Here is a 26,132-nt window from a genome sequence, read left to right on the forward strand (position 1 = left end):
AAAAAAATATCAGAAAATTACAAAAACATCTTTGGACAAAAGGTGTGGTCAGAACAAATGTCAGCAGCACCTGCTTCAGTGGTGGTGAAGCTGATATAGATCAGCACGCCTCCATCTCCCAGCCGGGTCCAGCTGGAGACAGAGGCATTGTAGCGACTTTCTGAGTCCACATTAATAACCACCGACGTCTCTGTCATGTTCTGCCACAGCTCAGTCGTTTCATTCCTAACAAAGGAAACAAACATTCATGCAGAACGATGCCTTCCTTTCTAACAGAAGAGCAAAAAAATACTGTAAAAAGATTTCCAAGCTCACCAAACTCTCACAATATAGTAGAGAATGTCTGAATTCGGATTAAGCGGTGGTTCCCATGACAACTCTACCTCATAGTCTGACAACTTCTTGGCTTTGAGGAACTGAGGGGGGGTGTCTGGGGCTGAGACAAACAAGACTTATGGGATCTGAAAAATGAAGGTGCATTTATTTCTCATGAAGTTTAACATTCTAAGTTTAAGTCTCCCCAAGGAAAAATGCCAAGAGAAGAATCCTGAAAAGAAACAAACTGTTATTTTTAGTTGCTTGTGACAAAAGATGTGTCTCTCAGTTCTGATGAAAGAAATGGAGATCACAGAGGAGGAACCTGTGATGGAACATAATTTGCACGAGGGGAAACAGAGACGCAAAACTGAGGAGAGAAACTGGAGGAAAAGCAGATTTAATCAGAAGCCCTTCAGACGTTATCAGCCAGGCGACACTCCTGGAAGTGAACCCCTCCCTCACCACATACACCCCACCCATCCTCCTCACCATCCTCGAGTGTGGTGATGTTGAGTGGCTCACTGCTGTGGTTTCCCGGCCCGACTCGGGTGTGCGCCTGCACCACGACGCTGTACTGTGTGTACTTCCTCAGGTGTGTGATGTGGATGAAGGTGGTCAGTGAAGTGAGATTCAGGTGGTGCGTGGAGTTCCAGAGGTCCAGGCTGTAGAGAGTAATGACCCCGTTTGGCAGCAGAGGAGGACTCCACGTCACGTTCACCTCGCTGGGACTCACCGACTTATAGGACAGTCCATAAGGGGGACTGCCTGGAACTGTAGACGGAATAAAGAATTGAAATGTGGCGTGAAACTGTTAATAATCCTAACATCCTTCAAACAGTGGTTACATCCTTCAACGCACCATCTTCTCCAGACAGAAGGTCCAAGGTGTCTGACGTTTGGTTGCCGTTGCCGTACCGTGTGTACGCCCTCACAGACACGTTGTAGTAGGAGAACGGCTTCAGATCGATCAGAGTGACTCTGTTAGATGTGCTGTTCACCAGTGCAGAGAAGGAATTGTTTCCATACGAGATCTCGTAGTACTGGATCACGCCGTTAGCCTTCTGTGGTGCAGACCAGGTGAGGGTGGCGGTGGAGGGGCTTGTGTCCACCACAGAGAGATTTCCAGGAGGGGAGTCAGGCTCTAAGGGGAAAAATATCACAGAGCGAGATTAACTCTAATAACTATTAGACATACAAAGACTAAATAAGGACATGCAAATACCTTTAAAAGCCGACTGTTGCTATTTAATAATACTATTTATTTTTTCATTATTGATACTGTATTTGATAACTGATTAATATTGTCTTTCCTTTTAGAATTGCATTTGGGCCTAAACAAAAATCCAACCCCGGCCCGGCCTGAATCCGTATCATTTTTTCCAAGCCTGACCCGAAACCGACCAATTATCTGTGATTACAGACCCGAACCTGGAAAAAAAAAAAATACTATTTTTTTTTATTATTATATAAGCTTTAACAGCTTTTGTAAGCAAATCAGTTTGACATGATTTAAAACCGTAATTCAAAGAAAGGAAGATATAAGATTTCTTGTTTATTAACAAGAATCGGCGGATTATTATAGTTATTATAATATTATAATAATTATAGTCAAGTCAAGTCAACTTTATTTATAGAGCACATTTAAAACAGAACCTGTTATCAAAGTGCTTAACAACCCAACAATCAATGAGTAAATTAAAGAGAAAAATATATAAACATATATACTGTATACAATACACTAATAATAATAACTGAAGAATTAAAAAAAAGCATTTAAAACATAGGGTCACAGATTAAAAAACACTAAATCAACTCACACTATGAAATGCCTGAGAGAACAAATGTGTTTTAAGCAGGGATTTGAAGTGAGGAAGGGAGGTGGCCTGCCTGATGTTGGGGGGCAGGTTGTTCCAGAGTTTGGGGCCCATGACTGAAAAAGCCCGATCTCCTCTGAGCTTCAGTCTTGTTTTTGGAACAGCCAAAAGCAGCTGATTGGATGATCTCAGGGCCCGAGAGGTAACGTAAGATTCTAGAAGCTCAGAGAGGTAAAGGGGTGCGAGGCCATTTAGGCACTTGAAGGTCAACAGAAGAATTTAAAAAACTATCCTCGTACGAACAGGGAGCCAGTGAAGGGAGGACAGAACTGGTGTAATATGTTCAGACCTATGAGTTCCAGTTAAAAGCTGAGCAGCAGCATTCTGGACGAGCTGGAGATGTGAAATGGAGGCCTGGCTGATCCCAGCATACAGTGCGTTGCAATAGTCCAATCGGGTCGTGACAAAGGCGTGGACTAGTTTCTCAAGGTCGGGTCTGGACAATACTGGCTTGAGCTTAGCTACCTGTCTTAGTTGGAAGAAGCTTTTCTGCAGAACAGAGTTGATTTGTTTGTCAAACTTGAAGTCAGAGTCTAAACCATCCTGAGATTTTTACCTGACTGCTTCAGATATGGCTGAAGAGAGTCCAGGTTGACAGGATCAGTGGTGGCAGTTGAGCTAGGGCTAAAAACAATGACTTCAGTCTTGTCATTGTTAAAACTTGAGAAATTTGAAGCCATCCAGGCCTTAATGTCATCCAGACATTTTAACAGAGGGTGAATGGAGCAAACACTTGCTGGTTTCACAGGCAGGTAGATCTGGCAGTCATCAGCATAACAATGGAATGAAAGACCATGTTTCCTCAGGATGGACCCCAGTGGGAGCAAATAAAGTGAGAACAGAAGGGGTCCAAGAATCGAACCCTGTGGGACCCCACAAGAAAGAGGTAATGAGGCGGATACATTGTTACCAACCTTGACACAGAAACTCCTGACACTCAGGTATGAGCGGAACCATTCTAATGCAGCACCTGTGATCCCAACCCACTGTTCCAGCCGTGATATAAGGATACTGTGGTCAACAGTATCCAGTATCCAGTAACTATAACATTATATATATGGGGGCCGAGATGGTGCAGAGGCAGGGCAGCTGGGTCGGAACCCGGAAAGTCCCAGGCTCGATTCCCGATCACTGTATGTGGTGATCCCCAAGGTCAAGATCAAAGTTTCTTTATTGTCATTTGCAACACATGTGGTACATGTGGTGGACCAAAATTGTGTACACAGCATCCCAGTTACATCCAACAAAAGTATAAATTGTAAAGAAAAACAGTAATAAGATCTAAGATACGAACTAAGAAAAACACCAAGCACTAAAAACAATACGCCGACCAACAGCAGCACGAACATGAGTCCGTGTGAGCACATGAGTACGAATGAACATTTCATTTCATTTGTAGCTATATTATTTACTATATATGTTAGTCAATCATTTGATTTATCGTTTTGTGTTTATGTATGTTTAAATCTGTTGATCGTTTCATACCGTCCTCCAAGGTGTGAACAAACACGTCGTCCTCTTCTGACAGTGAGCTCTGTCCCACAGCTGTAGATGCAGCAACACGTAGCTTATAGGGAGTATACTTGTCCAGCTCTACACATTTAAACAGACAAAAAGAAAACAATCAACCCATTCCTTTTCTGGTGATTGCTGCATTAAAGGGATAATTCAGATCTTTTGAAGAATGGTTCTGTGAATACCAAATCATTTATCCTGTTGTAAAAGGCTCTTTGATTGACCTAGAAGAGTTTAATTCTGACTGGACTGACAAACTAAGTGTAAGATAAATTTTCCTGACAGGGTTAATCCAGCAGGAATCTTGTGGTAATTCTGCCAGATGTAGCCCAGGCAGCAATGGAAGTGCTAAAGTTAAGTTGTCGTTTGTCAGCAAGTACTATTGACTGCAAGAAATGCAAGGAATGTGTGACAACTTGTGTATGTTTAAATCAAAGATGTATAAATACACATGTATATGTGCTTACCGGGTTGTGAATATTGTTTTTTATATGCTACTTAGTGATATGCATTTCTTGTATAGAAGTTTAGTATGTACATGAATACCATATCAAGATATTAATAATACATTACTGATATAAATATGTTGTGTAAGAAGTAATATATTAATTAAAGATAAGGGGTAGGATTAAATAAGTTTAAACTTCTTCCTACTCCTTTTCAAACAGATAAAACACTGCCAAGTTCTTTATTTACTCACTGTTGATTTTTTTATTTATTAGTATCTATAGTGTATGTTTCTTTGTACTGTGATTTTTTATTTATTTATTAGTATCTTTAGTGTATGTTTCTTTGTACTGGTCTATTAGTGTATTATTATTATTATTATTTTTTGTAAGGCCATTTTAACCTGTGCAAAATAAATGAATAAATCTAAAATCACAGCAGAAGTTTGTGTAATTAAACTTGAATTGGGGAGCTGGAGGTGATGTAAAACTTTATAAAATAGGATTTATATGAACTGCCGTAAAAAATTTGGAAGTTGTTGTCGGACAACAGCAACTAATTTTGGTTTTGGCGCCACTCACAGAAGTTGTTCACTCAATAGGTGAAGTTGCTCAAAGAGGTATTTACATGAGGAGGGATATTATAACGTTGCACAGAACCTCACAACTATCTCCATATAGAGAAAAATGGTTTTTTAATACACTTATTGGGCTCTAAGATTTTTATTTATTTATTTATTTATTACATAGAATGAAATGTGCACCTGATATCACTATGTCCGTTGTGTTCGTTTCCCATTTTAGGGCTTCATTAGTGAGCAGATTGAGGCCGTAAACGGTGTAATGCGTGATCCGTCCATTAGGGTTGAGCGGTGGGAGCCAGCTCACACTGATGGAGGTGGAGCTGATGTTCTCATAGGCCACTTTGAGCACTGCACTGGGAACTTGAAACACAAAACAAGACATCATTGCAGAGATTTTTTATAGAGATTTTTGGTGTTTTTAGACACTATCATGAGCACCCACCCTGCTCACTGGTCTTCTCAGTAGTGTTTGTAGCAGGTCCTTCTCCTGCGGTGGTGGAAGCCGTGACCCTGAATCTGTACTCAGTGAAAGGATTCAGCTCTGACACCAAGTAAGACAGCTTCTCAGACATAACATTCACTACCTCCTGTTTCACTGTCACACCTGGAGAGTTAATGTAAACTTGTAGTTAGACACAAGGAAGCATTTCTTCTTTTATGAAAGCAAAGCTACGCTACGTGATGCAGCTGTCGCACCTGGAGTTCCAGACACTGCCGTGCTGCGTATCGAGACGTGCGCTGTAACTGAAGCATCGCGTGTAGACAGGCGCAGCTGGCCTGGAGTCAGAGCTGAGGTGGAGGTGTTTGTATGGGACTGTTCTGTCAGCCAGTGTGGAAGCGTAGCAGGTGGCATAGAAGTGACAGAGCTCCCTGCGCTGCTGTGAGACTGGGACACAAAGCTTGAGCTGGACTTCACCACAGTGTGGAGGGTCGGTTCAGTGTTAGTGTTAGCCGTGCGATCGGTGCTTCTACTGGCAGAGAGTGTGATGCTGGATGCAGTCGTGTCAGTGGGCAGGGTGCGGGGAGAAACAGTGGCAGTGAAGGTCGGCGGAGACGTGGTCACAATGAGCTCACTAGATCGCTTTTGTCGCAGCAAGATGGCAGGGGCAGCAGGAGGACGTGCCTCACTCTGGTTTAAAATTGTTGTGTTCTGAAAGAAGGAAGAACAGCTTTGAAACATTTTGGCTCATCAGCAACGTGAGCGATTTCCACCGGAGATAGAAAACAGCTGTAGGTGGTACAAGTCCTCCCAGTTTTTCACTTGAAGCAAAGCTTACAAGCAGAAACGATTGAGATATGGAAGCAAAACATTCTGATTCTTGTTTTCACTTTCAGTTTTAACATAAGAGGTTATTTATTCTATTAGGATTTGTACAGTTATGGAGACTAAACCATTTTAATGGTGATTTTAATAGTAATAGAAAACCGTGCATTCCTTGAAGGAGTGCACATCGCTCATCGCCTTTATGTTTAGACTGAGATGGTGTTATGTTGAGAAATAACTGGCTGTAGGTATTTTGGTCAAACCCTGAGAATACCGTATTATGCAATACTGTGAGATACCACGCTCAGAGTGCATCTTGTGAATGACTCTCAGCTACTACCACAACAAACTTCACCTCAAAACCTCTAAAACTGGCTGAATTGGAGCACTTTTTTGTGTTTTCTAAGTAAGATTGAACACGAGAAACAAAAAAATTGTACATGACACATGATTTTCAACTTTAATTTTACTCATGTGATTGGGACAGTATGGGATACTGTACAGAAAAAGTTAACGAAAAGATAAAATACTTTGGACAGGCGCCGCCATTTTGTAGTTTTATCTCAATAAGCCTACACTATATCTCCGCTCATAATGATTACATTTCCCAGAAGCCAACAGTACCCCGCCCAGAAACCCCATTTCCTTCTGCTGAAACACTAGAGGGGAAGTTTTGAATGGATCGGAAAAAGTTTGGTGCTTATTCATGCCCAACTGATGCGGAGGGCCGCACAGAACCCACCGGGAACCGGATCAGAACTGGAGCAGAACCAAACCTCCAGACTCATCAGTGAATCTGAGAGCAGCTAGGCATGAGGACTACCAAGCGCCATAGGTCCAGCTTCTCTCTGGAGCCCACCAGGACTTTCTTTCATCCAGATTTGGACTCAGTCTGGTCCCATGCTGGCCATCCGAAAGTCCGTCTCCCTCCAAAATGCATTTCAGTGCTCAAGGATGAAGCAGAACTGGCAGGGTAGGTCTGCTGCACCGGAACCGAGCCGCTGTTTCTGCAGAGCTGGTAAGTAAAATTTTGCTGTACTGTAACAATAAAAATTACGTAGGTTTCAAAGTTTAGAACATTGTGGGCTTCATCGCTGCAGGGTAGGTCTGCAGAAATGAAACTGAGTTGGAGTGGAATCGAGAGCTGCTGCTGTTCTGCAGAGCTGGTAAGTAAAATTTAGTAGCTACATAAACGTATGTTGTTAAAATGACGTAGGCTTAAGAATTTAGAGCATTGCAAGCGTAAGGGAATGGTTTTTAAAGCCTTAAAATATATAAATACTAAAATTAATATAACTTCAATACTTTGAGGATTTTTACTTATTGTGTGTGTGTGTGTGTGTGGGGGGGGGGGGGGGATTCTGGAACGTAACCCCCGCAATAAAAAGGGACTAATGTAATTAGAAAAGAATGGTTAGAAATCAATAGCTAAAGCTGCATAGTAAAAACAAAACCAGTACCATATTCCCATCTCAATTTTGTCAAAGTACATAAAACGTATGGCTAAATAGTGCTTTAATACCATCAGTACTTATGTATGTATAAATTACACATAAAATGTAGAGGTTACTCTTCAATGGTTAATACAGCTAGTAAAGTACTGATACATTTTGTCAAACCAGATGCTGGTTGGTTTTGTACCAAGCTGGAAGCCAGTGACGGAACTTTTTATTTTTAATTGCTCTAATGCAACTTTAAAGCACAAAATATTTAGATTCAAGCTCCTTGTTCTGGATTTACATTATAAAATTATTAAAATTCTTAGTTGCTGAGGCAGTGGACATCTGCCTTTACCTGTGCTGTGAGGGTGATGTCCTGCAGCAGAGTGTTGTCAACCAGGACCTGCAGTCTGTACTGGATTATGGGACCATTGGGCTGGGCAGGGCTTCTCCAACTCACACGAATCGAAACTGAATCCTCGGCCTTGGCCATCAGGTTCTGCACTACGCTGGGTGCTACTCACAGGAACAGAAGCAGAGATTTATGCACAGAAAAATACAAAACACCACTGAAGACTGAAAACTGAACATGTGCTGATGGACTTGTTCAGTACATTACTTTACGAGTGCACTCACCTTCAGATAGAGTGATTACAATGTTCTCTGTAGCTGGACCCAGTTCTCCTGCAGTTTTTGCTCGGATAGATATTTTATACCTTGTGTAAGGAGTCAAACCAGTTAAAACGAAACGCATGTCCCATGTGGAGTTCTCGTATAAAAAACCTGAAAATGACAACAACAAAAACAATTATTGGATATATTTCTAATAGGTGTATATAAATGCATGACTTTTGTAGGTGGTTTTGAATAACCTGTAGGTCCATTCAGGTAAAGCACATAGCTGAACTTTCCAGTCACAGTTCTAGGAGGGTTCCACGACACAGAAATGGCTCTCGAGGTCATATTTCTTATAGTAAAATTTTGTGGTGGATCTTCCGGAGCTGACATCCAAAAACACCAACGTTAGGAGATCGTGTCACGCTTCAGACACTTTAAAGCTTCACTTCGTTGTTTTTACACACCTGATTCTGGTGTCCGAACCATCGTAGAATCTATCTGTCCTTCTCCATCTGACGTGAAGGCCGACACCTCGAACAGATAAGTTGTGTAAGGCTGCAGCTGATCGACCCCCACTGATATGGGAACGCTCCAAGAGGCTGCGGGGGGAACGGCAGAGAGGGTGATGGACGGCGAAGAGGCTGTTATCTCCAAGGGACTAGGAGTTGCACGTGACAGGATGTCAGCCGCGTCCTGAGCACAGAAAAAAATCCCACAGGACATAAAGTAGCATCTACGACTCTACTTGTTATAATATTATAATAACAGAACGACAGCAGGGTTCAGTACGTTGCAGTGAGGCAGAGCTATGGTCATGATTTCCTTTGCGTTGACCTCCATAATGCGGACGTTCTCTGGCCAGCGAACATTTTTCGTCTTGACTGCAAACTTTGTGATGAGGCCGTTGATGCGCTGCGGCAAATACCAAGTTACCACGACGTAGGTGTGGTTCTGGGCATGCGCCGTCAGATTGGTCACCAGGCCAGGAGCTGCAGGATTCAACAGAAACACGAGAAGAAAACACAACTTTGCTCACTTTGCACGATGTATTTTAGATGTGCTGCCATAAGACTACTCACACGACTCGGCTGTCTTCATGTATAAAGGTTTGCTGAACGGTCCCATTCCTGCTGGAGATTTAGCTGCTACCTAAAGAAAGAAGAAAGAGCCAGTTAGGCATCTTTCTGATTATGTGTGTGAGTGTGTTTGTTCTAAAGAAAGACTTTAATCTTCTAGGACTTAAATTAATTTATGTTCCAGTCAATAAGAACACCAACATTATTCCAGTGATGTGTTAATCTCGGCCACTTCTTAGTTACCTGCAGCGTACACTCGGTTCAAACAGGAAAGAACAGATTGTGCACTTTTTCTCTTTTTTATGGAAAGTGAAAGGCAAATGATTTAACAGGCCTCAAGGAAGATTGGTCTCTGGAGTATAAAGGCTATTAAGCTGGGATGACAGGTTTGTGAGCAGTTCCATTCACAGACTGGAGGGTCAACAGAATTGCAGGGGAGATGTAGTAAAACGATACATGAACACACACATAAGCGCAAATGCTCCGTGTGCAAGCATATTCAACAAGTGTGCCAGTCTGGTAAAGTCTGTTTGTGTGAAGGTCATTGTGGGTTAATGAATTCTGAAAACTAATAACCACGATCGCATTCAAGCTCAGTGACAACAGACAGTGGAAAGAGGCCGGGCTGATCCTTAGATCTGTTTACCTGATTAACAATTCAGTCGGGATCAATTACCTGCATTCAGCCAGAGCAGGAGAATGGCCTGGCCTCTGCTCTCACATCCAAAGAATAAAAGGAGGATCATTTCCAGGAAAGTTTGCTTTGAGGCAAACAAGATTTGGTGCTTCTTGCACATCTTCTAATTATTCAGTCTATCAACACGTCCAACACTTATGCGTATTGATTAGGTGTACAGTAGTCCATCGCTACTTCATGGTTAAACTTTCACAGACTCGCTAGTTCTTGGTTTTATCAATGATTGTCAACTTTAATATTACTCACGTGATTTAAAAAGTAAAAAAAAAATAATAATAATACTTCGGACAGGTGTCGCCATTTTGTAGTTTTCTTTCAATAAGCCTATACTGTAAGATCAGTCAAAAGGACTACACTACCCAGAAGTCAACTGTGCTTCCAGATGCTGCTTTCTGTCAAAATGGAGGGAAAGTTTTGATCTAATTTGAACCTGACTAAAAAGTTATGTCCTTAATCATAGTAACTTCAGTTCTCAACGGCTGCAGAGAGCCAATCAGAACCGGACCAGAACCGGACCAAGGCTTCTTCCAGCCTCATCAGTCAATCTGAGAGCTGCTTGCCGAACCAGGGAGGTCCGGTGTCTTCTCTGGAGCTCAGCTGGACTTTTCTGGATTATTTAGACTTGATCGGGACCATTGTGAGGTTTTGTGCTGGCTCTTAGAAGGTCCGGCTCTCTCCAAAATCGTCTGGTGCTCAACAGCTGCAGAGAGCCGATCAGAACCAGACCAGAACCGAACCAAGGCTGTTGAGTCCCCATATAAAATTTAGCAGTACTGTACAGTACATATACATATGTTGTTAGAATTACATAGGTTTAAGAGTTTAGAACATTGCAAGAGTGTGGGAAGGGTTTATAAAGCCTTAAAATATACATATTAAAATAAATATAGCGTTTCTACTTTGCGGTTTTTCACTTATCGTGGGGTGTGTGTGTAGAACATAACCTCCACGATAATCAAGGGACTACTGTATATGGGATTTAGATTAATGTTCTTAATAAAAAAAACAGTTAAGTTCACAGAAGAAAGTTTCTATAAACCACCCAATAAACGGTAATAAATAATGTTTCCTACCTGAATTAGATATGTGGAACCAGAGGTGAAGACAGTAAGCAGAGTTTCTGGTATGACTATGTTTATTTCCATTAGAGTGAAATAGGTTTTGGGGTATGGACACATCTCCTTGTACCTACAAAGACAAATTAATCCTTAATGTTATTCACATTACAACATTAAAATATATATATTTTAAACAATATGGGGTTAAGAAAACAGGACTAGAAAGACTGAATTTGTCAAATAAAACACAGTTGGCTGGAAAAATGTCCACCTTGGAGTTTTTACAATCTTTTAAATCCCGCCTGAAAACTAATTTTTGACTTTAACCTTGAATTCAAGTTCAGTTTGAGTCCCATCAGGTCTTTCATGCTGTGGCCTATCCTTGTTTTAGTTGTTGTTTTATGTGCGGGTTTACTGTATTGATTTTATTGATGATTATCCTGTTTGTGTTTAATCAACTTGAAAAGCATTTTGGTCATTCTTGTTGTTAAATGAGTTGTGGAAATAAAAATGACTGACATAAGGTAACTAGAATTAATTAAAGTTCCAATATATGGAGCTTTACACTCTGCTTTTTGCTGCATTTAGATAATAGCTAACATTTTGCTACACTTAGCTGGTGTTTTGTTCATTTTTAGCTTTTAGCCAGTGTTTTTTATTTAGCTTTAAGCTAGTGCTTTATTTAGCTTTTAGCTAATCTTTTGCTACACTTAGCTGGTATTGTGTTCTTTTTTAGCTTTTAGATTATGTATTTTTCATTTTGCTTTAAGCTAGTGCTTTGTTTAGCTTGTAGCTAATGTTTTTTTTTAGCTTTTAGCTTTTGCTTTTTGAGATTTTAGCTAGTACCTTTTTAGCTTCTAGTACCTTTTGAGCATTTCCCTTTTGATATATTTTTCTGGTGTTTTGTTCTTTTTTAGCCTTTAGCCAATATTTTTATTCATTTAGCTTTCAGCTAGTGCTTAGTTTAGCTTTTAGCTCTAGCATTTTTTTTTTTTTTTAGATTTATTAACAGCATCTTAAAAACATTTCATAAGTCAGCTCTCAGCGTTCACACTGCTTTTTAAATGTATTTACTTACGGTACAGTAAATGGTATTTAACTAGTTTTGATTGATGCTGGGGCCACTTATCAAAACAGTGAGTGGTTAGAGCAGTCATCCTTAATTCAAGAGCTGGGGGTTCAATTCCACCAGTATTCACATGTTGAAGTGTCTCTGGACAAGACCCTGAACCCTTCATTGCCTCCAATGTGTGTCCCATCAGTGTATGAATGTGATAAAGCACTGATTACTCTTTGTATAGATCTAGTAGAGTTGTTGTATGAATGGGTAAATGAGGCACAGATTGTAGTGTAAAGAGCTTTGAGTGTCGATAAGATAGAAAGACACTATAAGTACAGTCCATTTACCATTTTTATATCTACCTCTGGCGTTTCCTCAATTCCTTCAGTGCCAGAGTATCTACTCCATTACTTATTGTTTTAAAACCCTGTATGCATTTCTATTTGATTACTTATTTGTTTTAATCTGTTTTAATCTGAGTAAAACTTAAAGAGTAAAGAGTTTTAAAAAGGTAATTTATTCTAATTGCCAGTTCCACAATTCTAATAAGTGATCATCTTTTTTCTCTAATGTTGATTTTTCTATTTTGTTGTTTTTTATTTTGTACGGTACACAGTGCAGCAGAAAACACTACCTGATGACGTATCCTTCTATATTATTCACATCAGTAAGCATGGTCCAGGATAGCAAAATCCCATTCGAACCAACAGCTTCTCCCTCAAGGCTTAGAGGAGGACCAGGAACTAAAGAAGAGGAGGGAAGCGTGTGTGAAGAGGTGCATAAACACCAGCAAACAGATGATCAGATTCTCAGTACAGCTGTGCAAGCAGTTGTGTTAACCATCAGGACTCCAGCCAACTGGTGTGTGATGTAAACATGTGTAGCATAATCCGCTGTCCTGTCCCGTCCCTTCAGTCTGTTGAGTGAAACGCTTGAGCATTTTTAATTTAAACATCTTATCAGTTTGACTCAGACTGGTCCTCTGAGTGTGTTCATGTGTGGGAGCGTAGATGAGTGTGCAACCTGCACAAATGTGTTTTAGGGCTGAAGCCTGATGAATAAGGCTTCACACAGCAGTGGCATTTCACTGACATTCACTTCGGACCCATTCATCCAGTGGTTCAAAAGCCCTGGGTTGAGTTACCCAACAGGAATTAAACAGTGAAGGAAGTGTACACATCCTCTTCCACAGTGTGTGTCTGTGTGTGCGTGTGAAGTGTACCATATACAATGACTAAATGAAAGAGCAGATCTCAAACCAGAGAGTAGCCTGGCTGTACCTAAAACCTCTTTAAGAACACAACAAATAGTCTGAACGTCTCACCACCATCTTGGGTATTGATGATGCGGCTGACTCCAGGGCTCATGCGGCTGACTCCAGGGCTCATGTTGGAGGAGGAGGCTGCTGTGACTGTCAGCGAGTATTTTGTCCCAGGACTCACATTCACCACATTGGCCTGTGAAAAATAACAGAACACTATTGGTCCAGTTAACATTTGTGCACACACACAATCAGATCGGGGATCTGAGGATCTGTCTCACTGACACCATCTTTGTTCTAAACGTGTTTCAGTTGGATGGAATTTATTCAACAACAGTGATTTTAATGTGATAATGTTTATTTTTTACTTTTACAAAGCCACAGTAGCTGGTGAATCTCATGGCAGCTGATAAAAATAACAGAGCTGGTTCCCTTTTAAACTTTAGATTTGATTGAAGTCCTTCAATTGGGAGGGGGGTCACAAGTAACAAAACTGGTTGAGTCAATGACTCGTGTAGCTAGAGCTTGAAACTCCTCATTGTTTCACAGTTTGAAAGGCGCTGGCCATCGCAGTCGAGCTGTCGAGATATATTATAACTAGAGATGGGATCCCAAGCTTGAAGTTGAAGACAAAGTGGATGTGCTCCCCCTAGTGGCTGATTGCTGTACATGTTTTAAGTCCCGCCCCTTCATGTTATCAAATAGGACATTTTCCTGACAATAAATAAATAAGTAAAAATACACCTCAGATATTTTTTTTTGAAAGATGCTGATTTTTGTTGATTCATGTAGTTTTTACCTTGCTGCTATATGTCTTATCATGTAGTTTTTCCTTTCCACTGTTGCCACTGTGCTTACTCAGGATGGGAGACTGAAACGAAGCCAAGATTCAACATGTCTGCTGGCCTCCTTAGATAGAGAACTTTACTAGTTGGCTTTTCTATGTATGTGAATGTTCCTGTTCAGTGCCTTGAGACAAGTTTGTTGTGATTTGGCGCTATATAAATAAACTGAATTGAATTGAATATGTTTAATTGTAATTAGTTATTTCATGTCATTTGGTCATGGTTTTGGGACCAGTTGTCCTTATTCAGGTGGACTAAATTTTACCTTTTATTTTCACTTTAAATACATTTAGGTTTTTAGCTAGTATAGTTGCTCAAAAAACAATGCTTGTTTTCATGTTTTTGAAGTTCTACTAATCCTAAATGTCTATGTAAAATTAAAAAATGCCCACCAAAGAAAAGCTTGGGGCTCAAGAGGAAGAAACTGTCTGAGCAAGGGGGGCTGGTGGGGGGAGGCACTAGTTTTGTTTAGGAAGGGCCATTGTGCCCACTGGCCCCTTCTTGATGATGCTTCTGCTCTTCTGTGACAGATTGGATATATTTAGCAAATCAAATCATTTTACAGCTTACTGTTCCTTCATGACTTTAAAGGCTTAAAATGCCAAATAGTCATAGTTGTAAAATAATAATAAAAAATAAAAAAATACAACAAATGTAGGAGATGTGCTTTTTTTTTTTTGTTTTCAACATTTAAAAATATATATATATATATTTTGGACTTGCAGAGGCAAAAGCAGCATGTTTCTGTTTGTTTACATTTTTGATTGTATTGTACACACACACACACACATATATATATATATATATTGTGTTTAGTTTTTTTAATTGTCATGTTTTTAAATTAAATTAATAAAAAAATTAAAATAAAAAAATTAAAATGTTTCTGTTTGTCTTTCATTCCCTTCATCAACACTCACCAGGGTCATACATTCCCAGTTACAGTAGACGGTGACTAAGATGGTGGGAGGTGTGCTGCGTTGACTAAAGTCAGCTTTATTTTACAGGTGTGTGTTACAATCACATGTTAAAGCTCAGCTTCACAATAATTTATAAACTCATTTAAATGTAGGGTTGGAACGACTGATCATTTCCATATCAGCTGATCTACTATTTCCTTTTTCAAATTGATTTTTTGGGTCAATAAATGAAATATATTGAGAAATCACAATTACAAAAAAAACAAAATCACACACTTGACGTTCCCACCAAATATATTTTAATTCAATCTGTAACAGCTCCACAATTGTAAGGCAAAGCAGATAGTATTTATAATCCCTAGAACGTACAAGTAATAAACATCTAAAATAAATGTGTCCTTTTCCTCATGAGGGGAGCGAGACATGAAAATCTCCAGGAATTTTTTTAGATTTCAAACTAATTTAAAGTTTAGATTACTCCTAAAATGGCAGCCCTAAACAACAGCAATTCTTTGAAGCTAATATTTTAACCAATTTTATCAAAACTAAGTTAAACATTTGGTGAAACAAAGACAAAATACAACAAATAGGATGCCTAGAAGTCGTAGTACTGCATGTGAGACTTCAACGATTACAGCATTTTTAGATCTCTCCAAAAAGAGTGTAGGTTGGATTTGTACATCAACAAGATGACATATTGTTGCTTCAAGAACTCTGTGAAGGACGAGGCTGAACAGCAGCAAGAAAGTACTAGAAGGATTCTGGGAAAGTCCATGTTTTCTCAAGCTTAGCCCACTTTAGAGGTCTTAAATAAATGTGTAAAAATCTGCCTTTTATCATGTTTTACCACTTTGGCAATCTAACAAACAGCATTTACAATAATCCTCCAGTTGACTAAATCCATCTAAGTACTTTCCTAATATCGTATTTTTCAGACTATAAGGCGCACCGGATTATAAGGCTCACTGTCGATTTTTGAGAAAATTAAAGGATTTTAAGTGCGCTTTATAGTCCGAAAAATATGGTAAAAGTAAAAACATTCTGCCCTTGACTCGATTTCATTATATGTGATCTAAAATGAATTTCATCCACTCCGCTCAATCATCAGAATCAATAAAACGACTGCTAGAAGCTGATGGATGACCGTTTGTGGTTGTAGCTGCCTGAGCCTGTAAGACAGATACATTTTGTTTTTTCTACCTGTGACACCAGAGTGTACGGTGATCACCTGTTAATACCTTAGGTGAGCTCAAAAAGCACAACAAATAATTCTGCACTTGTGTGAAAATGCCCTGAACATAAACAGAATGTTAGAGACAAATAAGTCAGTAAACAGAGGTGAGTCTTACCTGTGAGTGCACCTGTCCAAGGCACAATGAAAACAGCAGGATGCCTGAGAAGGCAGCCATGCTGAGCAGAAGTTACTTTAGTCACAGAAAACTTAGAGGCCTCGCCAGTTTTTCTGCATTCAGTGGTCGTGCATGAAGCTCACGGAGGTCGACAGGTGATGGGTTAGTGTTCAGGCCTCGGACGATAAGTCTTGGTCTTGAGTTGTTCCAAAAGTTTAGCGATGAACAAATTCAGGTCGTGAATTAATTTATTAGCAGAAGGCTAATGGTTTATCTCTGCTCTCTGAGCCTCTTCTGGGAGAGCTGCTTAAGCAAATGAATGATTCAGGGTTGAGCTCATGAGGGAAACTTAATAAATAATGAGATCTATTACCCAGCTCTGTGCTCAGTGTTTTACCTGTGTGTGTGTGTATGTGTGTGTGTGTGTGTATGTGTGTAAGGTTACATTTTGGGGGTATTGGACACCTGGTAGCCAGAACAAACCAGCGTGGGGCAGGACTTGGTTGAATGGGAGCAGAGATGTTTTATTGTATGTAAAGACTGTTAAAATGGATTCTAAAATGGATTTGAAACCAGTGCAGGAATTTTACAACAGATGTAATGTGAACAAATGTCCTTGTGCCTGTTAAAAGACGTGTAGCAGCATTTTGGCCGACGGCCTCAAAGGAAAGAAACTAGATTTCACCGTTGCCTTTATCTGAGTGTCGAGTTTAAGGGTACCATCAGTTTTGACCCCTAAGTTTGTGACAGTTGACTGAGCAAGGGAACCAAGATCTAAGGAGGCAGAAGCAGGGGCATTACCAAAAAAAAAAAAAAAAAAACACCTCGATTTTCGTTTTTGTTTAAATTAAAAAAGCCTTTCCAGATCCAGGTCTCAACCTCATCAAGGCAGTCATGTGTCTGACAGACTGAGTGGTAGATAATAATGTGTGCACAGTGTATTAGAGCTATCATTTCTAACCCGGCCCAGCCCGGATTAAGGATGGGCCTGTGTCAGGCTTTTTATTGTGTCAGCGGATGCGTGTGGCTGACGATCCAATTATATGGCAACATGGCTTGCCTTAGCATCACCTGCCGCACGCAACCATTTGACCGCGCACTGACCGGCCTTGAAAGAGGTAAAGAGTTCAGTTAAAGTAAAAAAAGACATTCAAACAAATGAGGCATCTTTGTTCTTTCCTTTTAGAAGGTGGTGGTGTAACTTAAAAAAGATTCAGCTGCACACAGCGGATGCATGTGGCTGACGACCCCAACAGGTGAGGTCCCAAAATATTCAACATGTCAGAGCAGGGTCCATGTCTGAATAATGCAGAATGCAGGCAGAAGCAGGGATTTAATGTGTTTTGACGGCCATGAAAGGACAATTTTTCTTAAATAAAAATGTCGGGGGGGGGGGGGGGGGGGGGGTGTTCTGGTTCAGACCTGTAATTACTGTTCATTCATCAGGTCAGATCGGGTTTGGAAATGATGGCTACAGGCTGGGGCCGGGTCGGGTCAGATTTTTTGGGACCGAATGCAACTCTACATTGTATTTTCACTAATAAAACATCAGTGCACTGATGGTGTTTAGATCATATATCCCAACTATCTGCAGTTATAATAGACTTTTGTGACTTTTCATCTGAACAGTGTGTGTACCTGAGTGTATCCGTCTTGTGCAGGATGAATTATGACTTTTCCCTCGTTTGGGTGCAGGCTCACTTGGTACCGATCCACACAGCCCTCTGCCCGCTGCCACCGGAGTGAGAATGCGTGTGCGGATACGTTCACGAAACGCAACCCTCGCACGGGGTTCGGCACTCATGAAAACACAGCGAAGTGGGGTAAGGATGCGAGAGAAGGAGAAAGTGTTTGCACCTTACTGAAGACATGTATTAGAGTTGTTGATCAGTGGCACACCTGAAACTGTATCTACCTGTGTTTACAGTCAGAAAGGCGGCACCTCCTGCCGTCGCTCCTCTCACTCTCTCGGCGCTCACGTTGTAGCTGCAGCCGTCCTGCAGACCTGTAACCACGGCAACCCGCTCCTTTTTGTGTATGATGAGTGTTTTAGTGACTGTAGCGTTGGTTACGATGACTCTGTGGTGCTCGAACTCTCCAGGTGCACTGCTCCAGCTTAGGGTGAGCGATGAAGAGTTGACTTCATTCACGTGAAGGGAGCACAGTCCTGCTGGGCCTGTAAGGCAAATTAGCGTACTGATTTATAATCTGACTGAACGAGCATCAGAATCTGTGCAGCATTACAGCAGGCGTGCGTGATTGTGTGTCTTACGTGTGCTGAACTCTCTGTTTGCTGCCCGACTGGTGTCTGGTCCCAAAACACTCTGAAGGCTGACACCATAGTCTGACCCTGGGATCAGCTCCCTGATCTTATAGCTCACGCTCTCGACAAACATCTCCGTCCACGACTTCCTGTTTGTGGACAGCAGCCCAAACAGAAGCTGGCAAAACATCACAAAGATCTTCAGTCTTAGAACTTTGTGAAAATGTATTTTCAACAAACGACAGGGAAGATATAACAGATTTTTAGACATGTACATTTTTTTATACATTACACTTTAGACACTCGATTTTCAGGTTAACAACAAAATAAATAAATCTTGTTGACTCTGGCTGTGTGTGCTTGCAACGTGCTTCGTCATACTTCCTGGCTGAACTTCCTGTGTGCTCGTGAATTTTTTAAGAGTTGGAAACCAAACCCTCGCTGTGCCTTTGGAGGTTGCTAAGAAACTACAAAACTGACGTAAGTTCAATCTTTTAATTATATTTAGAGATAAATGTTTAGTTTTGTTTGTTGAAGTGCCACGGATTTGAATGTTTGTTTGTAGACGTTGGCAGATAAAACATCTCAGACATCTCACCTTGTACTTCTCTACCTGTCCTGGTGGTGCTCTCCAGGTAATGAATACGGATGTTTCTGGCTGCTCTGACAGAGTCACTTCCTGTGGCATTGCTGCTTCTGGAGATAAACACATGATATCTTGTACTGGCTCCAGTAAATATGCTTCTAATTAATTAGCAAGCAGGAGAGAGATGATGGAGATGACAGCAACAGTAATGCTGGAATATTAAATTACAAATATTTAAAAAAAATGTCCTGCATTTTTGCTTCAATGTATTTTGTGTACAACAACAACAACAACAAAAAAAAACAGATAAATGTCTAATTTAAGCTTTGCCTCATTTTACTTTTCTACGTTCAGACCAAACTTCAGACTAGTATGCCTTGAAGGAATACATAAAACCTGCCGCCTTCCATGCCAAAGTTTTAGACTTAAATTATCTTATGAGGAAAAGTGTTGTAGCCATTTTGGTCAAACTTTATAAACGAAGGGCGTGATATCATGTGATATCTTGTGAGATGTGTTAACCTGAAGAGTATGCATTGAGGATCACTCTCAACTACTACCACACCAAATTTTAGCTCAATATCTGCAAAATTGACAGTTATAACCAGTTTTATGTTCGCTAAGGCGGATTAGCTGTGCAATATCATCCAACGTGTTATACTCAAAGTATGTCTCGAAGATGATTCTCAGTTACTACCACACCAAATATTAGTTCTGCATCTGTAAATTGGCAGTTGTGGTCATTTTTCTGTTTCTCATCTGTGCCCTAAAGTTTACCATTAAACTTCATTATACTTGACCTGACTTACAGTATAACAACCTCTTTAATTTTTTGCCTTTTATTTAAATTCACTTAATTTTAGAGAGAATAGTAAGAACAAGAGGTCAGATTTATTTTAAAAACAAAAAATGTGCTTTTTCCTGCTTGATTCTGTTAGAGAATTTTCAGCCAAGGGTTATGAATGTTTTTATTGTGTTTTATATTATAACTGAGATGGCTGAGCCCTCCTGCCTCGCGAACTTGATGTCTCCCAAAACAAACTTTATCTCCACTTCGTGCCTTTTGTGAGTTGAGACTGCGCTGGCTACAGGACGAGGAACACCCACTGAACTCCACTGAACTGAACTGGCTGCACATGACTCTATTCGAGGCTCATTCTGTGACATTGTTTTCATGCATATGCATTTATGTACTGTATTTTTCGGACTATAAGGTGCACTTAAAATCCTTTAATTTTCTCAAAAATCAACATTGAGCCTTATAATCCTTATGTATTAATTAATGTATTATGTACTAATTCTGGTTGTGCTTACTTAACTTGAAATGATTTTATGTGGTACACAACGCTTAAAAATCTGTCAAAATGTTTTAGCGTCGCTTAATGTACCTTTTAATCCGGTGCACCTTATAGTCCGAAAAATACAGTATTTTATGTGTTATGTTATGATATGAATGTACATTTATGCAGCTGTTTTTGTTTGGTTTTTATATAATTTCTTTTATTTATTTTTCATTTTACATGCTTTTATATGGTTGTCTGTACCTCATCTGTGTTCTTTGTCTAAAACAGGTCTCTCTTGTGAATGAGTCCTCATGACTCAACGAGACTAACCTGTATAAATAAAGGTTGAATGAATGAATGCAACCTGTCTTGAATGGGTCCTTGCAAGTAAAGCCGGTTAAAAAAAAAAACTTCACCTGCCATGAGTTATGGTCCTTTTGAGTAAACGTTAGTGAACGGGAGAATTTTTCTAACAAATTGGTCCCTCGACAGCCGGTGCCAATATCTTCCATTGATCACCAGCCTTGGATTTAAAACGGTGCACAGTGGAGTCGAAGGCTACTGAACTGAAAGCTCTCTGGCCGAATTGCTGAGTTTAGCAGAGGCCAGGACTGCTGGAGGTCGAGGGAGGTGACAGAAGTCCAACCAGAGATGAGCCATGACTATAGGGTGAGTGAAATGTCATTCTTTCCAAACCCAGAGGGTGCAGATGTATCCAACATGTGGTGAAGTGTTCTGCGCACACGTTGACTCACCAGTATACAGGATCAGAGTGGCAGGTTTACTTCTTCTCTCTCTACTGGTGGTAACCACTTCAACAGTATACTGATTCCCAGGATCAAGACCTTCAAAGCTGTATGATCTATGGATGCACAGATCACACAGGCACAAGTTTTAGTCTGCGACAGTGACTCATAATAATTTATGTGGTGTAAACTGACCTGGGCTCCTGATGAGAAACGACCAGCTCCTGAATGGATGTTCTGTTTTTGATGGACAGGATGAGTTCGCTCACCAGTCCTCTGGCTGCACTCCAGCTAATGCATATGGATGATGTTGTTTTATTGACAAGAGAGACCTCCAGCATGACGGGGGCTGCCACAGCATGAAAAACAAGGCACGGTTATTAGGAACCAAAGATGAAGGAGTGCTCGCCTGCGTGTGCGTTTACCTGCAGTGATATTGATCGAGACGGGCGAACTGTCGGCGAAGGACTCCTTCTCTGTTCGAACGACGAAGTGATAAAGTGAGCCGGGAGTCAGAGCAGAAAACACTGCACTCGGACCGAACACCTTCTGCACCTGTAACACACACAACAAAAAGCTTTATTAAATTATCACAGTCAAACCATTAATTAGAGGAAAATCGAAAATACACATTTTAATATGCTATAGATTAAAAGACATTCAAACAGGTGTTCATAATAGGCCCACAAAGGTTGATTTGTGCCCACCTTCAGGCATTTCATTAGCTAATTCATGCATCTGCTTCGTAAACACGTAAAATGAAATTTATTGTTTTACTTACCTTGATTGTGTGCTCACAGTTGAGGCATATGACCTCGTAACCGTGAGCGTGACCTTCCGCTGGATCCCAGAGCAGCTCGATGGATGACTCCGTCACCATTCCTTCCCTTAATCTGCTTGGTGGAGCCAGACCTAAAATCACACATCATGCACCAAAAAATATTCTCATTAATGCTCCAACACTTAAAAAAACACTGATAGCTTTTTTTTTTTTTTTGGTATAGAAAATCACAAAACCGATTATGCACCCTGATGAAATGACATTATTGACTAACTGTATCTGTTTAATAATTGTTTAAATTAATTAGCGTGTTGCACTATTGCATTTAAAACGTTTATTATCTTTTCCTTGAGTTTGTGTTTGTGGAAAGAAAAAAGAGCTGCTTTAGTCTCGGATGTTTCATGGCTTACAGTATCCTCCTTACGACCTGCAGCCCCACCTAAAACCATGCAGCTTCCATCATTTCTAAATCTTCTATCATTTCAGCACAAATCTTCAAAGATACAAAGCAGACATGATCTGGTGCCAGTATTAGGGGGAATTACATTTTTAACCTGGTTGGTGAAAAATGCATGAGATGATGACATGGAAAACAGCTTTAACTGAGGCTAAATATGGATGATGGGGAAAGTATTGGGATATTTTTCAATGTTCAATAAAGCACAATAAAAAAAAACATTAACATAAATTTCAATTGAACACCTCTATCTCAGCTTAACGCAGAAATCCGGGCTGCACACTACATAAAAAAAAAAGTTGTTATCGCAAAATCAATGTCAGTTGTAAAGGATTGTAATAAATTACAGACACAAACTACAATCAAATGGATCTAAATGACCATGCAGCCGATTTAGATGAGAGTGGCCAAAATGCTAAATCACATGGAGGAGTGAGGAAAACATGGATCACACATCATTCCAATATTCACTCATCATCACATGTTTTTCTGAAACTGTGCAGCTCTAGACACAATACAATGGACATTCACATAGGAAGAAAACACTGATTAATCCGTAACAATGGAAACTTAAAAAAGGAAACTAGCATTCCATGAAATTTCATTTATCAGATATTACCAGCTGCAGTGGTCATCTTGAATAAGGTTGACTCCAAACCTCAGTTTAATTCAGTTTATTTACAAAGCGCCAAGTCACAGGTGAAGTCATCTCAGAGCACTGAACAGAAACATCCATCCATCCATCCATTATCTTTACCCGCTTATTCCATTTTGGGTCACGGGGGTCGCTGGTGCCCATGTCCAGCAATCACTGTGCGAGGGGCGGGGTACACCCTGAATGGGTCGCAAGTCCATCACAGGGCCACATAGAGACAAACGAGCCAAACAACCATTCACTCTCTCACTCACACCTAGGGACAATTTTTAGAGTTACCAATCAGCCTAACATGCATGTTTTTGGACTGTGGGAGGAAACCGGAGTACCCGGAGAAAACCCACGCATGCACGGAGAGAACATGCAAACTCCACCCAGAAAGGCCCCTGGACCGGGGTTTGAACCAGGGACCTGCTCGCTGAGAGGCAGCAGCTCTACCAGTTGCGCCACCGTGCAGCCCGAACAGAAACATTCATATATAAAAATAATAATTTAACATTATTTATCTGAGGAGCAGGTTGCTTTGAGATTAACTCCATCACAGAACTCTCATTTTGAGCAAGCATGAAGGCAACAGTGGAAAGGAAAAACTCCCTCGTGTGGAAGAAACCTTTAACAGAACCAGACTCAGGACAAGCAGCCATCTGCTTCAACTGGTTGGGTTTGAGAGGAACCGGAAGGAAGAACAGAAACACAATGGCAGGTCAAGAATCACATTAAGATAGAAATAATTTCTAATGAAAACGTTCAATTTTAACTATTCGTTTAAGGAAATTAGGTCATTTTGTCCTCCATTAGTCTAAGCTTATGGCAGCATAACAAGCCAACCCTAACTATAGGATTTATGAAAAAGGAAAGTCTTAATCCCAGTCTTAAAACTGGACAATGTGTCAGCCTCACGGACAGAAACTGGAAGTTGGTTCCACAAGAGAGGAGCCTGAGAACTGAAAGATCTTCCTCCCACTCTGCTTTTGGAAACTCTAGGAACTGCAAGTAAACCTGCAGTCTGAGAGTGAAGTGCTCTGTTAGGAAAATATGAAACAATAAGATCTCAAATATAAGATGGAGCTAGGTTGTTGAGAGCTTTGTAGGTTAGAACAGGGAGTGTTGAATGAGTTGTAGATGTACAGATACTGATGACCTTTTCAGAGTTTCATGAAAATTTGCTCACTGGTTCGTGAGATATTTTACTAACAGATTGAAAACTGAGTACACACAGAAGCAATTACATTATTGCCCACCTGTCCTATTTATTATACTATAAAGAGACACAACTTTTCTTTGTTGTGTGAAACTAAAAGGGGGGATAAGTTTAGGTTCACTGACAGATCCCTCACCTGTTCTGATGGGGTGGGTGTAGTATGGTGGTCCGGTCCGCCTCCCACTGGTGCTGTACACACTGAGCTGGTACTGTGATCCTGGACTGAGATGTCCAATGGTTACGATCTGAACTCCGGTGGGGAGCGAATGCCAGTCACACCTATATTCACATGACCTCGTGCACACACTGCTGCAAACGCCAAGACACACACACACCTTCAACCCGTCTATCACGCCCACCCTCGGGGGCTGAACGTACAGCTGAGTGTAGTTTGGGCCCACTGAAAGAGGGACTGCGACCTGCACAGGCAGAGGAGCTACACAAACACAAATCAAAGAGTCATCACTAAACAACAAACAAAGACAAAAAGATATGGGCAGAGTTTTTAGTTCTCTGACCTGTGGTGTGTGTGATCCTGGACCCCTCGCTTCTGTCGTTTCCCCTCAAAGCAACCACAGCTACGTCATACGTGTGACCAGGAACGAACTCGCCCAGGTTCACACAGACAGACGTGTTTGTCCAGAGTTCACCAGAGCTGGAGGCGTTCACCCACCGTGAGGAAACAGTGGGATGACTGAGCGCCTGGGATGTGACGTAATAACCATCTGGAGGATCATGAAGTGGGCCGGTCCAGCAGACCGTCAGGTTTCCCCTCGTGCTCAACGCCGTCAAATCAGACGGGGGCTTCACCGCTAACAGACACAAACAAGCAGCGTTCTGCTCAATACTGGACATTTATGGGTGCTGCTGATCCTAAAGATATCCATAATTAATTTCTGCCTCCTCAAAACTAGAATAATGACATGTCTAATAACAAACAATTAACCTTCAAAAAACAAGATTTGATTATGAAATTAAATGTAAATATTAAGAAGTTGTTTCCAAAAGGTAAAAACAGTACAGATAACCCTAACTTGTACAAAAATATAATAAAGATAAGATAATATAGAACTTTATTGATCCTGTAGGAAATTGTTGTGCCAGAGTTTCAGTATAAAGGAACAAACACAAGGAATCACACAAGATATAAAAAATAGCAGAGAATAAAAAAAAAAAAAAAAAAAAGAAAATACTGTAAAAAATTACAGAATATAAAAATAACAGAGAATATAAAAATACCAACAATTAAGGTCTAAAACAGGTCAGGTGCAGACAGAGACATTAAACTGTTTGTTTTAGTGCAGGATTATTTAACTAATTAAAATGAATTATTAATTAATTTAACTAATTAAATTATTATTAATAAATGTGGTATATTAGCATATTGCAGTTTAATGACATGTATAGTGTAACAGTTTACAGTGAAAACAATTGTTGACAGTTAGGTATATAATATACTTAGAAAATTTTTGTAGGTAATTACAGCTCTATAACAGAATCACTATGAGGTGAATCAGACAAATTTAACTGTTTAAACTAACATTTATCTACAAGACATTCAATAATTCAGCTGTATGTATAATAGACTCTGTATTTATGATTACATGTAGGGAATTTGTTTTAACTTCTAAATATAAATTTTATTTCTACTTGCACAAAACATACAACAAGTCCAGACTGCTTAATGACTCTTCAAAGTGACCTTTGTGAAAGTAACGTGTTCCCAGAAGAAACACTTGACATTTTAATATGAGCACTTTGTGACATAAAGCTGTGCACGTGCTCACCTGTCCTTACAGTCAGAGGCTCCTGTCTGCAGCTCCATACACCAAACTGAGT

The 26,132-nt window shown here is 40.3% G+C and overlaps 1 protein-coding gene across 1 annotated transcript in view; it reads right to left on the minus strand.

Annotated features, from left to right (window-relative positions):
• The window catches only part of ptprq (protein tyrosine phosphatase receptor type Q), a 46,686-nt gene extending 27,414 nt beyond the window's left edge, over positions 1–19,272 (minus strand). Inside the window, exons 1-21 of the mRNA XM_037682871.1 lie at positions 19,183–19,272; positions 18,594–18,762; positions 18,237–18,497; positions 17,960–18,120; positions 13,277–13,406; positions 12,584–12,692; positions 10,905–11,019; positions 9,138–9,207; positions 8,848–9,047; positions 8,523–8,751; positions 8,313–8,441; positions 8,077–8,223; positions 7,796–7,956; positions 5,434–5,887; positions 5,180–5,341; positions 4,918–5,097; positions 3,678–3,785; positions 1,178–1,459; positions 808–1,089; positions 316–436; positions 71–225 (exon numbers count right to left, since the gene is read on the minus strand). Coding sequence (XP_037538799.1) covers positions 71–225; positions 316–436; positions 808–1,089; positions 1,178–1,459; positions 3,678–3,785; positions 4,918–5,097; positions 5,180–5,341; positions 5,434–5,887; positions 7,796–7,956; positions 8,077–8,223; positions 8,313–8,441; positions 8,523–8,751; positions 8,848–9,047; positions 9,138–9,207; positions 10,905–11,019; positions 12,584–12,692; positions 13,277–13,406; positions 17,960–18,120; positions 18,237–18,497; positions 18,594–18,762; positions 19,183–19,272 — 3,715 coding nt within the window. The remainder of the gene's footprint in view (positions 1–70; positions 226–315; positions 437–807; positions 1,090–1,177; positions 1,460–3,677; positions 3,786–4,917; positions 5,098–5,179; positions 5,342–5,433; positions 5,888–7,795; positions 7,957–8,076; positions 8,224–8,312; positions 8,442–8,522; positions 8,752–8,847; positions 9,048–9,137; positions 9,208–10,904; positions 11,020–12,583; positions 12,693–13,276; positions 13,407–17,959; positions 18,121–18,236; positions 18,498–18,593; positions 18,763–19,182) is intronic.
• Positions 19,273–26,132: the final 6,860 nt, after the last annotated feature.

The sequence above is a fragment of the Nematolebias whitei genome, chromosome 10 (genome assembly GCF_014905685.2).
Source record: "Nematolebias whitei isolate Nwh7 chromosome 10, NemWhi1, whole genome shotgun sequence".
Lineage (NCBI taxonomy): Eukaryota > Metazoa > Chordata > Actinopteri > Cyprinodontiformes > Rivulidae > Nematolebias > Nematolebias whitei.